Here is a 15,387-nt window from a genome sequence, read left to right as displayed (position 1 = left end):
GGCGCTGACGTGTCGCACCCGTTGCGTGGCCGCGACTCGGTGGTAGCCGTCGTCGTCTCGCTTCGTCGGTGCCGGCGTGCGATGCGCGCGGTCACTCCTTGGACGGCGTGGGCTCCGCGCGTCCTCACGTCTTTCCTCTGTGGCTACCCCCTGGTAGCCGCTCTCGCTGGAGGTCCTTGATGCCGGCGTTCGACGCGCGCGGTCATCCCTTCGGCGGCGTGCTTCCTCGGTGGCTACCCCCTGGTAGCCGCTGCCGCTGGAGGTTCCAGGTAGGATCGGCCCTAACGTAGCATTTCGGGGCCGTCGAGACGAACGTCGACGGAGCGTGGACGCTGGCCGCTGGTGCCCGACCGATGCCGCTGGGGGCACGAAGACGCAGGTTCGTGGTGCACCTAGGATGACGGTGCCGATGCGCAGTCGGCCCGCTCCCGCCCATGCTCAGATGGCGTGGTCGATGGCCTGGCCGCGTCCCCCTGGCTCGTTCGTTGAAGCGCACGTGCTCCGGCCGCCTCCAGGTTTCTTCGGTTTGTTGCCTCTCTCTTCTCTCTTCGTGCGCCCCGCTTTTATATCCTCCGGGCTCTCCCGTGGCGCACTCCCATTGGCTTCTCGCCTCTGCTATGTCCTTATATGGCCATCTCGCCACTTGTCCCCTGCGTGGCCTGCCCTGATTTACCGAACAGTTTGCTGCCACCTTTTCCCAGGATTCCTTGGTGCGTCGGCGCTGGCGCTTGCTGATTGGCGCGTTCATGGCGCGCACTTAAAAATTCTCGTTCTTTTGTTCTTCCCTTCTATTTTTCGGGGGGTTTTGATGCATCCCTCTTAGGGGGTGCCCTTGATGCATGACAGTGGGTGTCGTTTACAACTTCGCAGTCAAACACGTTTACAGCGTGTATTGTAGCCAATTTTCGGCGTTTGACTAATTAAAAAAAATTTTGCACAGGATTGCAATAATTTGTTACTCTAATTTAGGCGTGGCGACAGCTGTCGCGCAGCACTTGGCGAACTATTGAAGCTCGTCGATACCTAAGGGAAATCCGTTGCGTTGCCCATTTCAGTTTAATTGTGTGGGTTGCCACTACGTTTGCCGTTGCGCGGCCTTATGGAGCGCGAGAGAACCTGTGGAGTGCCCCATCTCTTAAAGGGAATTCTTTTGGTTACCATCGTGTTTCTCACGAATTCTTTTCAGCATATATGTCTAACGCTGGGAACCCTTGAAAACCGTCACAGCTGGCCACGCCGTTATGCAATGGTAAGTGAATACATCCAGAGGATAACGCTCGCCAAAACAATAACGTCTCGTATGTAACGCCACTGAGTGCGCAGCAATGTGCCTTTTATCAGGTGTTTTTAAGAAAAAAGCATTGTAAATACCAATGTATGGCGATCACTGAGTGATTTCTCGCGGTTCTTGGAAATTGCTTTCAGCGGAAAATTCCTATACACGCATTACAGGCGACCGCCAGGTCGCCAGAACTTGAGTCTGAGCTATCGAGGCGGTACTCTGTGGTCAGAAACTTTATGTGAACGGAAAAAAAATATGGAAAATCTACTGGTGGATCTTTAAAAATGCTTGTGCTTCTAATCCCTTTCCCTTGAGAACATAAGGCTCGGCCCGAATGCGCACACCTTGCTCCGGTTTTAGAATCCCGCAACAGGACTTTTCTCACACGCTTTTCGCACACCGTTCCAGCCGCGCTTTACGTTCTGACCGCTTTAGAGGTCACTTTTGCCCGCTTTTGCAGAAGCATTGGCTGCCTTTTGCGGGCAACCAGTATCGGCACGTTGTCGCCGTCATTCCCATTTCGTCCTCTTTCGCCGCACACGCTGGGCACTCCGTTTCCAACGCGTCGGGCGCGTTGGGCAGAGGCATCGGTGCGAACTCAGCGCCACCGCAGCCAATGCCGCCGCCGGTTCGCAGCTCGGCTGGACGTTCCTTTATGCACATACGCTTTGCCGTTGTCCGTTCTCTTGTCGCTCTCTGCCCGCGCATCGACGGCGAAAATTTTGCCTACATGTCCCGTCTATTGATCCCGCAGCAATAAAAGCTCACGGGCCAGCGAGCGCAACGTGTGCTAGCCGGGGCAAAAAAATGTGTCTTGGCCACAGGGATGGCGCACTGACCTGCGGGGGAAAGTATCGAAGGAGACCAGTATGCGGAGGGCCTCCGGTGACTGAAGCGCGTGTTCGCTCACTGGATGCGAACGATATACAAGCGCTCTGACAACGTCGGATGAAGCATATGGAAGAACAGCGCTGCGTTTCACCGACCACAAAGGAACGGCATGCGTCACTGAATAGGCAAGCCCAATGACGCACAAGAGAACAATAATGTTGCATTAGCCTTGCGAAAATGCGCCCTCACTGTTCGGTATACGTAATATCTGTCTCATACTCGCAAAGAGAGTTTAATACAGACTATATTAAGAAGCAGATTAGCTTGTCTGTCACCATTACTTTTGTTCGATAGTAGAGCGAGGAATCTCGGATTTTTTAAAAAAATTAGCGCGCTGTTACCACCTGGCAAATGAAAAACAAATTCACGAAGTATTGGACTTGGACACAGGTAACCGCTGATTATCCGCCACCCCTAAGAGTGACCGGCGTCTTCTTTTGGGTCTCCAAAAGAGGTGTACCATCCGGGGCGTTTTATTTGCAATTCACGGAATGGTCCCGGGACAAATCCGTAAAGTATTTTGACAGTGGCCTAATTAGGTTACGCACGCTCTTGGAGAAGTCAGATGCAACAATATCCCTGCATTCGTTATGAAAGAAACCCGGACAACAAAAAAAAAATTATATTTAAATGTGTAGTAAAGGCAGCACCCGCGTTCATTTAGTTAGGAACGCTCGTTGGGTTGGTGCTTACGAATGTAAGCGAAACATCAAACCACCACACCGGAACGCACGCCGATCAACGAACGCACGCGCAGCTCCCCTGCCGTGGTTTGAACCGTGGCGACACCGACCGGAGCGGGCGGAAACTATAATGGCAAACTGTTCGCATGGCGACGCAGTGAAACATCCCCCTCGCGAGGGGCACGATCAAATGCAGAGCATTTCCGGGGGCGCACGACGTTAAGTAGTTTGCGTTACGTTAATGTTGTTGCACTTGTGGCAACTGCTGACGAGAGAGCGCTCGTCAGCAGTAATTTGAATGAGTCAAGGATATAAGGCGCGTTCGTAGCCTCCCATTCTGTGTCGGCTTTGGGGCGCAGTGGGTAGAGCACCATGTACATTGCGTTCCGCCCGCAGGGTCGAGGGATCGAAACCAGGCGCCGGATGGTATTTTTTTTTTATATATAGTGTAGGGGGAGGGATGCGGACTACGACTACGGACGCCTACGGACGTCAACGCGGGTGACATCGTGAGTTACTGAAATACTCTGCATTTAAAAGAATCAAGATCCCGTGTCGCCAATTTCTCCCCTTGTATAGTTTCAGGATATTTCGGCAACAGAACCAGGCTTCAGTTATTCACATCCCAAATTTTGATGTCCCATTGCGTGGCAGTAACTTCTCTTTTGCCTTTTTTCTACGGCGAAGCTGTTTAGCAAATCGTAATTTTTCGTGTCCTCAGTTAAAAATACCGAAATATTCCCGAGCGCGCGCACGTGAGGGCGGGCCTCGCGGCGACCACCCGGCAGTTAACCAAACTAAGAAAATGCCTATCGCTCGTTTGCGCGTGCCTTGCGTCTACCGCCCAGCGTCTCCGTCGCACGTTTGTCAAGCCAAGCATACCCACTTAGGGGAATTGGCCAAGATTAGTAAAAAAATTGCAGCGTTCGCCGTAATCGTAGCAACACTTGCTCAGAACGAGAAAGAGGCGTCATAGCGTACGCCACTCCAAGGTGATGCCCACAGATTATCACTTCAAAAAAAAAAAATAAAATAAATAAAAGAAACTCATACTTATAGAAACAGTGATGGAGTATTAGGTCATTTCGGCAGCTAAGAAGAAGCAAATCGGCTAGAATCGTGGACTTAAACCGTCGTGATGGTAGTGAAGGTTGCGTACAGCTGCTCTGCCTTCAAGTCTTACACGTTAGTGTGAGCTCCCTTCATTTTTTTTTCTTCTGCGCAGAATAACTCGTAGTAACACGTATTGCTCACTGTGTATGGTGCCGAATTCGCTGAAGACCTGCCGGCGAACCCTGAGCGTTGACTGCGTCGTCGTCTGGCTAGGGTTGAGCTGGACGAGGAAGAAGCGCTCCAGCAGCTGGAAGTCGTGCTCTTCGCCCACCGAAGGCGGCCGGCGGCGGCTCATCGATGCGGCATCCTCCGCCTCGCAGTGCTTCTGAAACCTGCACGGGAGGGGCGAGTGGTCTTTTCTGTCATTCACCCGAGCCGCATGAGACTGCAATCAAGAACAGGAAGGAAAAACATGCGCGGGCCTTTTCCTGATATATACTCGGAATTCAGGTGCCGAAGCAACCTCATGGCTCCTGTTTGCGGAACGTTGTTTACACTGGAGAGTCTCGCAATGCGACTGTCATCGCGTTTTGTTAAGTCGCAGGGATGCGTGAGCAAGCAGCTCTCGCCGCGCATTGAATTACTCAAACGAGAGGTACGATGCCGGCCGTGCCTTTGTGATCACAGCGAGAGGAACGCAACAAAATGGCTTCCTAAAAACGCCGGAGGAAAGAAGTACGGCATTAAGGAATACCAGTACGCTCTTGATAGTTGACAACTAAAAATTTCCGCTGCATGCTAAAGTGTGGCTGAATGGGCAGGGGTCGTACGAACCTTGGAGGGTCTATCGTCGCAGTGACCTGCGTGCATTTTACCCCTCTCAGCATTCCTTTAGCCGTAAGGAATGGACGGGAGAAGGGTTCAGGTAATCTAGGCGGATTAATGGTAGTAGCTGGGATGATTATATATCTGATACAGAGCTCGGCCAGAGGGAAGAAAGGAAGAAGGGAGGGAGATTATTCTTAATTAGAACCCAAGAAGTCAGCCGTGACACCTTAGAAAGGCTGGGCCGGAAACTTTGAGCGAACAGAGGCATTCCACGTGGGCAATAAAAGGGAAGAAACGGAAACTATGCAGTTTTTTTCGCCGCAGCGTAGGTTATTTTTGAACATTTTAAACAGAATATATACCTTCTCATATTCAGACTATCTTGCTGGGGGTATTTGCAGCTTGTAGCCACTCGTATCTCTGTAACGTTGAGCTTCCTACGTCAATGCTTTATGAACGACACAAGCACGTTGGTCAATGGGAAGTGTTCAACATCTAAATGCAAAACAAAAACAAAAAGAAATGGCTCCGCGACTGCGTGCCCCCGGAAGATGAGCTGTGCCAGACCGGGCCTACGTAAGCTTATTTTTAAAGCCTCATTGCCTTTACCGCTCGTACGCAGAGTCTCACAACGGTATGCGGTTTAGTCCACATACCGTTGTGAGACAACGTATTCAAACAAAAACAAAAGGAAAACAAAAGATTCCAGCTGTCGAATAACTTATCCTATTTTTCGCGTGCTGTAATTACGGGAATAATAGAGTCATTGATCTGCGTTTGGCAGTATGATTCTACAATTATATCGAATAACTTATAGGCATAATAGGGACAGAAGAACCCGTGCAGCCCATTTTGAATACAAGAATGACAAGAGTTGTCTTGAATATCTGAGCAACAAACGTATACTGACGTGTTCTGGTAATTGGAAAGCAGATGTAACACTCAGCATTGGTGTCTAGGTTACAAGGGCACCGGCGAATACGTTATTTCGACGCCGTCGGGTCAGCTCCCATGATGAACACAAGGTGTTCATGAATGCGGCTAATTAATCATCCCGGGCGCAAGGAGCCGCCGTAACCCATTGGCCACGTTTCCCCAGCTGTCGGGAATGAGCACTAAAATGCTTCACTCCGTGCAAAAAAAAAAAAAAAAAAGAGAGAGAAGAAGCCCGATTCCTCTTTGCGCTAGGTTCTCCGAAAACTTTCGCAGTTCTGTTTTGTCACAGCTCACAAGAATGACCAAGGGCTGCTTCCAAGGGAACGAATTTCACGAACATCTAGGCCCGTGTCGAAAATGCGATTTGTGCTGCGACGTCGTGCAATGCGCGCCATGCTCGCATCGTGCGATGTTTTATAGGACATTGCAGCTACCACTATTTTCGAGTGAGATAATGTTGCGAGAACTTGTCATCGGCCCACTTTGCTCTTTTGAACTCAGAGATTGGTTATTCAGCTGCGTTATGAACAAGCAGACGTGCGGGTGCTTCTTGGACTGTAGCCACGAGCACATGCCTTACTTATTTTGTACCTATAGGTGATGGAGAGAGGCGCGAAACTATCAGGGTTTTCGTGAGGAGCACGTTGAGTCGTGATCTGTTAGTTTTCAAGCACCTCACAACAATGCACCATAGAAACATCACTGCACCACTTATGAACCAATTTTAGGATTACTCTGATCAAAGTGAACTGAATTCTTAGAACTAACAAGGTGAAATGCGACCTCTGCCGGTCGTCTCCCTTCTGATCGGGCTCACACACGATCAGTCATTCATCCAAGCTATGTTACATTAGGTTAGGCTAGGCTAGTTTAGGTTAGGTTAAGTTAGGTTAGGTTTGGTCAGGTTACGGAAAAGTAATGAAATATTTTCAAAAGCAAACATTCTTTTTGCATCATGTCTGACAGGCGCCTTCATAATTTGTCCCGCCTCGATTGCTAGCTGTTTCCAAGACCACCCCCTTGTGTTCACAACAGAGACGTTCAAAAGTGTCGCAGAGCTTTTTGCATATTCTTTACATGCTTGCTGCGTGGCAGTAATCCACCGCGGGCCTTCACCTCTGGCTTCAACTGCCGGCCGGTGAACCTGATAGCGGTTCACAAGGGCGGTCAGTTCGTACAGGGTAAAACTGGGCTGCCAAGAGGGCGTTTCTGCTGCCGCAGCGCATTTTGCTTGCGATCTTTCGTTTGCCTGGACGCGTTACGTTGGCACCAGGAACTGAGCTGAGCTTCTTATTGTGCCTGATTGGTAACTGCAGTACCCCTTCCGCCATACAACGCACTTGCACGGGTCTTCGTGAAAGGGACCAGCTTGGTGCAGCAGCCACGGCACTTGGTTTTAGCAGCCGAACTTCGCTAGGTACCACTCCACAGAGCCCCCACCACAATACTTATTGCAGTGGAACTGTCGCGGGCTTATAGAAAAAGTTGGAGAGCTTCTGGAACGTCTTCGCCAGGGCCAACTTCGTGATTGGGCTTTCCGGTTACAAGAAACAAATTCTCAGCCTCGCCTTCCCAATTTCACCACTTACGCTAATCCATCTATACCTGGTCGGCACTATGGCTCCACCACCTCTCTGTCAGGCAAAGCCGCCATTTATGTACTTAGGTCTTATCCACAAACTGCGATCCCGTTACACACGTGGTGCACGGCACGGCAAGAAGTGGTTGCGGTTAAGGTGCAACTGCCCCGATGCGCCGTAATAATTCTTGCTCCCGCACAGCGGACGTGCACCTCGGCTATGATTGGCCTGGCTATCCTCTCTGCGCTGTTCGAACGCAGCTTGTCCCAAACTTGTGGCTGGGGACTTGAATGCCCCTAATTGTGACTGGGGTTACCCCACCTCAAATGACTTCGAGCGTGTGTTACTGGACCACTTTAGTGATGCTAACTTTGCGCTACTTAATGACATTTCGTGCCTTACGCGCCGATGATTGATCTTCGGATGCCGCCGTATACTTACCCAAATTAACATGGTGGCTTGGGGGTAATACGGTATCACGGCAGCGATAGGCAGACTGCCGGGGCAGTGACCATTACCCCATTAGGCTTGGCATTACCCAGAGCTCGGCGCGTCGCCTTCGGCGCAGCTGCACGGTGGTGAATTGGGATGACTTTCAGGGTAAAATCAACACCAACCTCGTGACGGTCAGCCCAGATCCCATCGCTGTTATTAGACATGCTCTGTATGACGCCTTTGAGAAAACTTGGGTACAGAAGTCCGGGCTAGAGCATGAACATGACCTCCGACTTTCGCAGTTATGGGCCCAGCGCAAGCAGGCTGAAGTGGCTGCCTCAACAGATCCCTCGTCTGTAACGGCCCGAATACGCTTGCAAAGTTTGACAGCGGCTGCCAGACGACATGAGAAACGTCTTTTAAGGCAGCGATGGCTTAGCTGGTGTGAGTCACTCGGGCCATAGTCCACCACAGCACCCATCTGGCGCACATTTCGGGTGATGGAAACTGGTGGACGCACTCAAGATGCAGAAGCCAATGCATGTTTTGAATTCAGACCAATTTGCCACCGATGTTGCCCGCGCCTACCCTACCACACCCTGCCGCACCTATCACGCCTACTATACCCTGCCTTTGACATCCTTCCACCCAGTAGCCCGTGACCGTTTCGTCTGTCACACCATGTTGGTTCTCCGCCACCTGACGACGCGGCTCATGGAATTTAATCAGCTTTAACCATACCTTAGTTCCTAGCTGCGATTGACCACGCACAACTTCGGACGGCTCCGGGACCCAACGGCGTTACATATGAGATGTACAAGAACCTCGATGCACCAGCACTTAGCCATCTCCTCGACTATATCAACGAGGTTTGGCTCTCTTCCCAAATACCAGAGTCGTGGTTTCACGATAATATTGTGCCTATACCAAAGATAAAGTAACCACCCGTCCATCTTCCCAATGTGCGCCCAATCGCCTTGACGTCCACGCTTTGCAAGCTTTTCGACCGCATGCTGGCTGCCCGCCTTCAATGGTGGTTTAGCACTTTTCATGGTACCACCCGGCCCAGATTGTGTTTAGACCTCGTCTGGGTGCAGAGGATGGGCTTGCTCATTCGTCGTCAATTGTGTAACTGGGTGGCCGGTCACACAAAGTGCGGACAGTCCTTGCCATGGACATCCACAAGGCCTACGACAACGTCAGCCACAGGGCTATCCTGGTTACTCTCCGAAGCCTTTTTCTCCCAGGCAAGCTCTGCTCTTTCATCAAGACCTTTCTTACGAAAAGATCTTTTTCTATACGAATCGGTGGGGCAAGGTATGGTCACTTCTCACCAGTTCGTGGAGTACCTCAGAGGTCGGTTATTTCGCCCCTCCTTTTTAATATTATGATGTTGCCGCTTGCCTGGCATCTGGGCTCCATACCGGACCTGCATTTTTTGTCTACGTGGTCGACATAACGGTATGGATCGTCCACTCAGACCTACATCGGCAAAGCGTGTGTCTTCAACAAGTCTTGACAGACACGCAGAAATGTTCAATACGTTGTACCGACACGGTCAGCGGAAAATACAGCTGTTCTATCGGTGGCGAGTGCTTGGGGCCGTCGTAAACTGGATATTTCTTCCCTTATACTCCAACTGTCCGACCAGTCGTTACGCACTGCCACATCTCTTTGCGTGCTAGGGTTGGAAATTTCTGCGTCTGGGTCAGCTGCCATATGGCTTCGATCTGCCCGACAAAAAGCAGGCCAGATGCTTCACCTGACTCGACGCATCTCGCAGAAGTCTGGTGGCTCCTGCTCCAAGATGGCTCGTATCTTGGTGAGGTCAGTGCTTCAGCCTCGACTGGTTTATCAGGCGCAATTCCAGTACATCACTCAGACGGAGTGGGCCAAACTTGAGGCTTTTAACAGAGCCGCAATGCACCCCTCCCTAGCATGACCCCGATACCATCTCTCCAGGCTGACGCTCAGCTGAACACGCTTGACGAACTGGTTGAACAACGTCGCCCATCCCGTATGCACAAACGTACTTTTGTAGCGGAAGCAGCTGCCTTGGTAGTTACATGGTTTGTTCCCTACCCGCTTCACCAGATACTGTAACGAGGCCGCCTTGGCTATATCACCAGGTTAGTGACAATCGACCACTGATTCGACATGACACTTGATCGACCGGAAAAGCAGGTGCGAGAGGAACACTATTGACGGCTGAGACCCAGTACGAGGCGGTAGAGGCCTTCGTGGACGCCTTGGCCCAAAATTCCGTTTGATCTACTTGCCCCTACCAAGCCATCCGCTCCCTGACATCTCTACTGGCGGAGCTCACAGCCATCCGGGATGGCCTACGGGCTAATGCCGGCCCTACAGCGCGCCCCAGTGGGTTCCATCTTTATACGGACTCCACGGCAGCGATACGGGATTTACACCGAGTATCTAACAATTGCACTATTGCAAGGGACATCCATACCCTACTAGACACGTGCCCCTGCCCTCTCCGGATATTGTGGGTTCGGCGGAATACGCTACCCGCTCACATCGCAGCGGATGTGGCTTGTCACCCTACGTATATTACTCGGCCGCTGCCAATGTTAACATCCGTTTCGTTAGAAATATTTCTCCAACAGAAGGACGATCTGCGTCGCGCCACACGTGCCCTCATCGCACCGTGTGGAACGGACCTCCCCAGTAGACTTGCTCTCTGGAGAGAGGTTTCTCTGCGTCGGAGTGGCGTCGCAGACTTCGCTTCGGAGTGGCGCTTTCACCAGCTGTGACCCGGGCGTGGCCACCAGGCTACATTACCCCGTTCGATGACACCTGCCCCTTCTGCACAGCTCCTGTCTAGCAAGCTGATGCGGATCATCTATTATGGGCGTGTCCTTCACTGGAAATAGCCAGAAGTCGACACCTGAGAGGCACAGGCCTCCATCCTGGAGACACCCCGACCTCCAGCGGTGGCTCTGGGGACCTCACCACCGCTCCCATCTTGCCGTCCTCCGAGAGACACGTGACCATCTCTAGCTGTAAGTAAGTGATTTTTGCGCCAACGGGCATTCTATCGCAAAAAAAAGACTAAGTACATCGAGGCTTTGTGAATCCGGCCTCGTGGACGGTCTCAATGGTCTAAATTTTAATCCGTAGCCATCCAGTGTAAACGGTGGGCTTTGGCGCGGAAGCCTTCATTTGAATATTTACGCATTTGTGCCCACAGATAAAGTCACCTGAACGAAATGGAAATTCCTACCTGCATGACCGCGCGGCGGTTAACTTTGTTCAGTAGTTGGCGAGTTCCGTGTAATTTTGCGACGGATATACGCATACGTTAGCGGTTCTTAGCCTCATCACCTATAGCCGAAATCACGAACGGTACGTATAAGTTGATTTGCATGGAGCTAGTCCAGCGTTTCATATGCAAATTGTCCGGTAGCGAAGAGTTTATATTTGTGCTATGGAAGAAAAAAATAAAATTAAAGACAGAAGAATTGTGTGTGTGTGTGTGTGGGGGGGGGGGGGGGGGCGGCAGTGATGGGTGGTCGCTTCCGCTCAGCTATTTTTGCTTTACTTTTCGTGGTCTTCGGCCTTCGTTATGCACGCGAACTTCGGCAATTAACCGGCTATTTGGCGCCATTCGATTCTTTTGAACTAGCTGAAACAGCGGACCGACTTAATTATTCCGGGAAATTTCCGGGGCAGCACCCAACAAAGCCGCCGTCAGTAAACTTTGCCAAAAGTGACCACTTTCCGGAAGTACTGTTGCCGACTGATTTCAAAAGCGGCGGTTTCAGTAATAGAATGCTAATATAAGAATGGCGTGATTTGACGCTGAAATAACGAAGAAACACGGTTCATTATTCTCAGAAGCTCATAGTACTTGTATAGAAAACTTATGAAGGTTTGTGACCAGATAACTCCATCTTGATGTTACGGTGATGGTTTCACAACACACAACTGCCTTCCAGCGCCCTATACGTGGCATTTGCCGCGCAGTTCTCCGTTGGCAACAGCTGCGTTTTTATGTGCTGTAACAGAAGAAAATAATTCCCGGGGCATTCAAGTCTGCTTGCGTGGTTTGAAGCTGCGAACGCATTACGGGTTCCCCAGGCGATACTTATAAAATACTTCTCTACTGCTACATCGGGTTTGTGTCTCTTTAATTCTTCGCGTTCGTTCGTTCGTCCTTTGCGCGAATTATTTCCACAGGCATAGTGACCACACTTCACGCCACAGCTTCCCAAGGATTGAAGTTTTCCGTAGCTCGAGTGCGCCTCTTGTACTCACGTGCTGCCACATTCACCTGTCACGCGATATGACACCAGCGCTACAAGGCAAGCACTGGGCTCACTATTGTTCCGTTACTTGCAACGTTCTGAGGTATACCCGTGGTGGTGACGCTATCGGTTATACCTCTGATCCGTCGAGTTTGATACCCGTGCGAACTCCAATGCACCGAATTTTATTTTCAAAGTAAGAACTTTATTTTATCCCCATTAATCCACTTGCTCGCTTTGGCACAAATTATGATATTTTTGTAAGTTTTTTTTATTACTGTTTGCAGCGGCGGCATCTTTTTGCTCCGGATAACGCCGCTTGTTCGCATAAAATAGGGACACTTAAGGGTATCGACTTAAAAGTTTGGGCTGCTGCGCGTTGAACCACAATAATAAAAATGATATGTGGGTACAATCTGTTATGCGTGCTGTACGATACTGAGCCCTTCGAATACGGGGCCACTTGAATCCTCTAAAAACAGTGAATTAGGCGGGCTGCAGATTTGCAGATATCGACGGCTCGAAGAAGGGTTTCGCGCATTTCGTTAACAGTGGGGGCACACATTGCAGGCTTAGAGAATGAGATACAGCGTTTTAAACTACCAAGCAGTGTAAATTAGGCTGGACTGGCCCCGTTGTACATAACTCCGCACTGATGCCATATAACATCCTAAGCTGGTGTCGGTTGCGCTCTTTCTATTGACCTGTGTTCGGCACATAGCAAACTCGTATATCCATCCGTAATATATGGCTTTCACGCAAACGCCGTGAGCGTTATCTGAGCAGTAGTAGAGAATCAAACAAGAAGATATCCTGATAATGAAACCCTCTATTTTCTGTTTTTCTAATGCTGTTTACTATCGACGGCACTGACTTGCGCGTTAACATGATGTCGTGATTCGCACTGCGTGCTCCATCGCTGTCGGTGGGCCGTCGCTGAGAAATGTGAATGAATAGGGGCGCGGATGGGGAGGAAATCTCTGGAACAAGATTGCTTCTTTTTAGTGCCTAAAAAATAGGCAAAAAAGAAAGCCCAACTTCATGCCGCGCAGTGTGACTGCCAGCGAAAGCTGGGGATTACATCTCACGCACCGTGAAGCTCGCAGGCACGTAACGTATCACGCCTCAATGTCACTATTGGGCACCGGGGATAGGTTTCATGTCGATTAGGACTTCTCAAAGGGTATGCGGCGTCCAAGTGATACGACACCGCTGAGTTTTTACCCTACGTCGAGCTCGATGGTCACTCTGTAATGTGAGAAACTTCTCAGTTTCGTGCCTATGACTATCATGCAGTCCTGCTTTCAGTCCCGGCATCCACAGTCAGGAAGTATTTGTGCTGTCGTGCCGACGACAGACTCCTGTGGCTTGCTCCCGCACATTTCAGTCAAGTCGAACTGCCTGTGCAGGTACTGCTCCCGCAAACGCATTCCCCCTGTTTGGTCGGTGGAGTGCGCAAGTTTGGATGGCTACGCCTATCTTCTGTGTTCTTCAGCTTGAGAGACAGGAGGGAGACAGAGAGGAGAAAGGAGGTTAGAGAAGTTGTTTGCTTGCACAGTACAGCCAGGTACGACGATAGAGAAAGAAATTGATAAAATCCAGTAGGGATCCCCTCGAGGACTGCGTAATAAATCTGAAACAAATACTGCACAAATCGAGAAAAGATTTTGGCCTTGATGAATTGTTCGCCTGTATGGCACGACCACCGGTGGTCTAATTCCATGAGCAGCTCGAGCACTCAGCATGGGTTGGTATATAGAAGGTACATCAGCCTTTCCCTACAGAAAGATAACTTAGTTTTCAATTTACCACTAAGGCCATTTCAAACGCACTAAGCTGGTAAAGTTTTACATGCTAGGGAATATTTTTGGCGGAAAAAGGATACGAATGTTTTAGAGTGGGAAAACTGAAAACGAGATTTTCGACTAATTCCCGCAACCATTACAACCACTACACATCATTTTTTAAAGCTACAACGGCGACATTCCGGAGTGGGTTTGCTACTGCAGTTAGTGAAAAGGCGGACTGCTGCCTTGAAGGGGGGGAGGGGGGGGGCAACGTTCGCTCCTCCCCAACAGCACCTCTGTAAAGATACTGGCGATAAATCCCCAGGAGTCACAAAGGTTTTTTTTTTTTTCCTTTAAAACCTGGAGAGCTCGACACAAGATGTCTCACCAAGGAATCCAGTATCAGTTTAGTAATAAAACATCCTCGCAAGAGGCATACCTGGCCGCTCTTGTTTTAAGCTCTTAAAACAAAGCTGAACTCTCGATCTGAGGTTCAGGGAACTCCACGAATAAAAAAGTCTGATGTCACGTGCTACACCACACATTACAGTACAGACAGAGGTGATAACGTAAGGCTAAATCTTATAAAGCCACGCCGCTGTTCTTTCTGTCTTTGATGTGGAACAGCAATAACGCCTGTGCCCTTTCTGGTCTTTTTGTAACGCAAAGGTGATATCGGCGACGCCAAGTTGAACTAAAATATTCAGTAACGATCGGTTTTAAAATGCATTCTCCGTCTGGAGTCACTTTCAAAGAGCGGGCATATGAAAGCCTTTCTCGGGCCAACTTGTCCGCAGCCTCGTTTTTTACCACTCCTACGCGAGAATGAAACTACTGTAGCGAACACTAGCTGTTTTAATTGAGCTGCTCAAGATTCCTTGGCATGTTTTGTCTATGGGAATTTCATGCTGCAAGAGTGGTAGGGTTGGCTTGGATTCCCTTAGAGCGACCACGCGCCGAACTCAAAGAGATTTACTCCTTTCAAGGCTGCCTCAATTGCAACACACTCCACCGTAGTGGGTGACGTCACGTGGTCGCGACGGGCAGCCCAGTAAACATTCATGGTGGGGATTACAAACGCCGCTGCACTGGCCTTCGGTACTCTGCCGACAGAGACGTCCGTTAACACGTCAACAAGGTGTTTATACGTTCGGTTGAAGTGTGCAAGTACTGACGTCCTCACCTCGGCTACTGGGGTAAATCGCTTCGAGCGAGTGCGATGGCTAGTGTAAACTCCAAGCTCTCGTAAGACCATTGCGGTTCCGAATGCTGCTGTTTCTTCCGCCATTGAGAAATGAACACTTGGCGTTCTGAATGCCGCCTGTACGTGTGCTTCCACCCTTAAGCGTAGTCGCCTGAGCAATGTTTTTCCAGCATGAGACTCTCCCGGCTGGACGGGCTGCAAAAGCAGCAGCATCTGTGCCGTCATCAAGCGTTGGGACGAAAACTGGGACTAGTCGATGACGTTGTTATTTGACGCCATTTGGGGAGCCGGGAGTGCTATCCTAAGCGCCGTTATGTGAAGTGTTTCCAGGCGGTCATATGGGGACTCTGAAGGGGAAAGTAAGGGCAGCTGGTGAAATCCGCCGACTCAAGATGATCGCCGAGTGCAGTTAGAGTATATATAGATGGCGGGTGACTTCTTCT

General features: G+C 50.2%; 1 protein-coding gene across 3 annotated transcripts in view; it reads right to left on the bottom strand.

The window, feature by feature from the left end:
* The window catches only part of Lgr1 (Leucine-rich repeat-containing G protein-coupled receptor 1), a 328,535-nt gene that overhangs the window by 56,929 nt on the left and 256,219 nt on the right, over positions 1 to 15,387 (bottom strand). For all 3 annotated transcript variants that reach the window (XM_077686639.1, XM_077686642.1, XM_077686641.1), the window contains one exon: positions 4,111 to 4,301. In XM_077686639.1, the coding sequence (XP_077542765.1) occupies positions 4,111 to 4,301 (191 nt within the window). The remainder of the gene's footprint in view (positions 1 to 4,110; positions 4,302 to 15,387) is intronic.

Source organism: Haemaphysalis longicornis, unplaced genomic scaffold (assembly GCF_048455015.1).
Source record: "Haemaphysalis longicornis isolate Haplotype H1 unplaced genomic scaffold, Haemaphysalis longicornis Haplotype H1 scaffold_1, whole genome shotgun sequence".
NCBI classification, from domain to species: Eukaryota; Metazoa; Arthropoda; class Arachnida; order Ixodida; family Ixodidae; genus Haemaphysalis; species Haemaphysalis longicornis.
This window is presented reverse-complemented; position numbering and strand designations above follow the sequence as displayed.